The 4857-nt window shown below is 38.0% G+C and overlaps 1 protein-coding gene across 1 annotated transcript; it reads right to left on the bottom strand.

The window, feature by feature from the left end:
* Positions 1-3890: 3890 nt before the first annotated feature.
* LOC115966960 lies at positions 3891-4412 on the bottom strand. Its single transcript, XM_031086082.1, has one exon. It carries the CDS (start codon positions 4410-4412, stop codon positions 3891-3893), a length of 522 nt encoding a protein of 173 aa, XP_030941942.1.
* Between the last annotated feature and the right edge of the window lie 445 nt (positions 4413-4857).

Here is a 4857-nt window from a genome sequence, read left to right as displayed (position 1 = left end):
TTGTGCACTGTAGGGTTTTGTGACCAAGCATCTTCTTGATCTTCATTATGGGATGAATTGAAGAACTTTGCAGCCAACAACCTTCTCTAGTTAGTGATTGAAGTTGCGTATGGGGATTCACGCAATTGGTTAGTCACGTACTTGGGAGCCGTGCATCAAAAGGGGAAATTGTCATTACAAAACATGTCCAATTGGGTATTGAGGTAATGGTTTAATTGTAGGTTGGTATAAGGTACAATGATTCCTTTACTTATAACTGCTTGTTGTGATAATAGTGGAATTTTAAGAGTGGTGACCTGAAAATCACCCGGTGGGGTCTTTGCCGTTAGGTTTTCCCCATTCGTAAACAAATCACTATGTCAAATTTATTTTTCGCTGCATATTTAGTTTATTGGTGATTTGTTTGTGCTACCACATGTTTGCATGTTAATTTGATTAATTAATAAACTTGGCTAATTAATCAATTAATTCATCACAAGGGGTCAATTTGTTTTTGGCCTATCACTATGTGTGTACATGCAAGGGCAGAGACAAGAAACAAGCAGACAAGCAATGGAAGGAAAAGATGCAAAGAGCATATGAAAGAGGCATAAAGTAGATAAGCCTGATAGACATGGCAAGCAAAAGAACAAGGAAGCATGCAAATAAGCGAGAAGACAAATAAGCAAGAAAGTAAACAAAAGATGGTGTTCGCAATGGAAAAATGTAGGTTTGAATCGAATGTCCATGATTCATTGTGTTGAAGCATGGACGACACATTAGCAAGGAAGACTCATGCATGGACATGTAAGCATGTGTGTAAAGTAGCATAGAAAGCCAACGGGTGACGCAAACAAGCATGGTAAGCATATCATCGCACGGAGCAGAAAAGGGGAAAGGTATGTATGAAGCAACCTGACATCTAGAGATGCCTCCCAAATGGTTACATCCAAAAAAGACCTCATGGGCGTCGGATGTAACCACACAACCACAAACCTGCTAAGGGTGTCAAGCGTGGCAAAGCCTAGAACTAGAGAGGCTAACATGGAAGATAAAGCATAGAAGCAAGCAAGCATAGACATGCAAATAAGGATGATCCAAACCCTTTAATATGGGCCAAGGCGTGCGGATGATGACCAAGACCATAAAGGGGTCAAGATCTAAATCCTACCAAATGGCCAAAACACAAGAAAGTGCGATAAAAGGAACAAGAAGGCTACAATAGCACATGGCCTAGGTCTAGGCACACAAACATGGCATGGAGCGCACAAACACATGGAATATAGCATAAAGCATGTAGAGAGCATAGATCTAAACGTGTAGGCATGTGAAAACATGGATCTAAGCATGTGGACATGTGAAAACATGGATCTAAGCGTGTAGACATGTAAACATAGGCATAAACACATAGATCCAAATAAGGCATAGCCAAAAACATCATACAAGCATGTGAGCATGTAACCCTAACCTCAACATAGAATAAAAAGAGGAACAAAGCATGGGCAAACATGGCATAAAGCATAAAGCATGTAGGAAAGACAAATAGACATGTAAACAAGCATAGAAACATGTGGATCTAGCCAAATAACACATGGGAAAGATGGATCTAGGCACAAACACATGGCATAAAGTATAAAGCATGTAGATCAAGACAAATAACGCATGAGCAAGCATGGGAGAACATGGATCTAAGCTAAGAACATGCTAGAAGTAGGATAAAGCAAGAAACATGTCAAGGAAAGCAATAAATCATGTTATTAAGGCAAAAAAAAAGCAAGATAAATGCTAGAGAAGGATTTAGAAAGTTAGGGGTGTGGATAGTAGCTAAAAAGCTACATCCACACCCCTAAACTCCAAATCCAAGGTGTAGAACCAAGGAAAAGAAGATTGGGTATAAGAACAATACCTTGTATTTTTGGTGAAGAAGGAAGAATCAAGAGGCTTTGATGTGTTTTTTGTGTATTTTTTTGTGTTTAGAAGAGAGGAAAATGTGTAGAAAATGTCCAGCAAAGAGTAGATAGCTTGGGCGTCCTCCTATTTTTTGGTCTAGGGGGTGCTTGGGGCTATTTATATTCCCGGCACGAATTACGGGGCGGTAGCCCTTGTAGGGTCGCCGACGGCCCTTCAAGGGCCGCCACCTTCAAGTGGCCTCTGATTGGGTTGATCCTGACACCTTCTTGGAAAGATCTTGGTTTCCTGATTCTGAAAAGGTATGGCATTTGAAAAACCAACGGTCGGATCAAAAGTTATGGCTCTGGGAATTTAGTGGTGCATCGATCAGTGCGTTAACTTGGTTTTTATCATATCTCGGCCATTATGACTCCGATTTCGACCCGTGAATAGTTTTTGGAATAAGAATTTGATCATATTCACAATGGCATTGGTTTCAACCCATTCTGACGACTAGATCAAAATTAGGGTTTTTAGGGCCGTTAGTAGTTAACTCCGGGTCAAACTTGGTCAAAGTTGCTAAAAATATCCGAGGAGCTCGAGTTTGATATAAAACCATGAAAAATGTTGTTTTGTGAGGTTTTTTTTTTTAACCTTGTTTGACCTTCTGTCAACTTAGGGTTAACTAGGGGCGTTTTGGTCATTTGGCTGAAAAAGGTACTTTAGGTGTTTCAATGTTCGAACGGGTTGTGCCACGTCATTCTAAATGTTCTAATGGCCCGATGGAGAGAAAATAATATTTTTGGATTTTTCGGGGTCTGGCACGCAAATTGAGGGCAGACAAAATACGGTATCAACAATGTATATAGTTTTTTGTTTGATTTAATTTGTATAGAAATTTATTTAATTGTTATGTTGGATTAAAATTGATTGGTAGCTGATTTTGAGTGTAATATATAATTTTCAATGTCTGCCACACCCTTAGATTTAATTTTTACAAAGCTTGGAAATAAGATTAAGGCTCAGTTGAGGTAAATCAAAATTTAAATTGTATTAATTTCTTAAAACACCAAGAATACCATTTGAGAAGTCCATCTATTCTCTAAGTTTAAAATCAAGCGATGTTATTTTTTTTTGGTGCATCTATTATATATTTTGAACCCAATATACAATTTTTTAATGAATGAAAATTATTCCTTTTGGATTGTGAACTTTGTAATGATAGAAGACGATATACCAATCATAGAATGTCACAATTATCAATTTTTTTAATGACAGTTATCAAATTTTTTTAAAAAAAATCCTAAAAGGTAGCCATTTAGTCCTAAAAGGTAGCTAGTTATTATACATCCATAACCATAACCATAACATTCTCACTGGGTGTGGATATTTTACATTTTCTTTTATTTTATTTGGTCGGTTTGATAAGTATTTAATATTTTCTCTAATTAATGAGTCTTTTTTAAAGAATGGGAATGATATATATTTTTGTATATTTTTTGTGGTTATTGGGCTTGACTAATTATTTTGGGTTAGGTTCAAGTTACACCTAGTGTAACTTTAAGTAATGGTACACTAACCAATAATTTTTAATTAGATGCAAATTTTGACAAATCTATTGTTAGATTATATTATCTTTGTATATTCTTCATGCTTGCAAAATTTCAAGGTGATCAAAGATCAATAGCCATGTCATCAATCAATTATTTAAATTCAAATTTTTATAGTTTGAAATAATGCATAAAACATTAGTTTATGGATCAAACGGTAAATTACATTTGATTGACATGAAATTTGGCATGTATGTTAAGAACATATAAAACATGTAATTCAACGGTTGGATTTTCAAAATATGATTTTTTTTTTTTTGAGAAACCAAACATCAAGTCTAGACTTTTATTGAATAAGAAATCAACATCAATGAACATCGAACAAAACCAGGGGATAAATGTCTTCAGGGACATCATTCAACCAAACCTGAACCCCCAACAAATCCTTAGCCTTTTTGGCTAGCATATCAGCTACCACATTATAGACTCTTTTAACATGACTAAACTCACAAACTGAAATTCATTAGCAAGGACTAAAATGTCATCCATGACATTCCCATATGAAGAGAGACAGCCAAACCCTTGTGAGAGGGCGTTGATCACCACCAGTGAATCGCCTTCGATAATCACTTTCTGTAGACCCAGCTCTTTAGCAAACTGAACCGCTTTTTGGCATGCAATTGCCTCCATTTCGTTCACTGTTTGGGAAAGAGATATGGGCATGGACAGAGCTCCAATCACATCTCCATTCCACTCTCTAGCAATAACATCGATGCCTTCCAAATTCAATGAGTTGAACACTGCTGCGTCAAAGTTCAACTTGACATGCTTGGACTCTGGAGGTCGCCATTGCTGCATCACGAGAGGAGGGGAGGGGATTAGTTCAAGCTCCTGGGCAGCAAGGTACTCCTGTACAAGTCTCCCGCCATGGAACAAAGATGTCTGAAAAGGTGCATTGGTCGGCCAGAGTGTTGAGCGTTTCTCCGATTCCATAATAACCAAGCTATTATAGAGAATATTTCAGCGTTGAACTCATCTTGTACTTGCGAAAATCTAGAAAGGAAGTCAGTGAAATCAGATGGGGGGGAGCTGACCACTTGATGGAACCATGTATGTGAGTTCCAAATGCAGGCAATCTCCCCACAGAACCATATGGCATGCAGCGTGTCTTCCTCATGATTTTTGCATAGCCTACACACAACTGAATTGGTAATTTGGCATCACCGAAGATTGGCCATGGCGGGTAGTGCGTTGTGGCAAGCTCTCCATATTAAGAGCTGAATTTTCTTAGGAACTTGGAGCTGCCAAATACCTCTTTAGAACTTCCTGGTTGGGCTGGGTTGGAGCTACCTACACGCTCATCCGAAGCACACGTAGCCAACATTTTGTAAGCACTGCTTGTGGAAAACTAGCCTAATAGGGTAAGAGACCAAGTGAT

The sequence above is a fragment of the Quercus lobata genome, chromosome 11 (genome assembly GCF_001633185.2).
Source record: "Quercus lobata isolate SW786 chromosome 11, ValleyOak3.0 Primary Assembly, whole genome shotgun sequence".
Lineage (NCBI taxonomy): Eukaryota > Viridiplantae > Streptophyta > Magnoliopsida > Fagales > Fagaceae > Quercus > Quercus lobata.
The sequence above is the reverse complement of the archived record's forward strand: the minus strand, read 5'-3'. Positions and strand labels throughout refer to the sequence as shown.

Coding starts and splice junctions, on each gene's coding strand:
- LOC115966960 (XM_031086082.1), bottom strand. CDS start 4,412: ATGGAATCGGAGAAACGCTCAACACTCTGGCCGACCAATGCACCTTTT.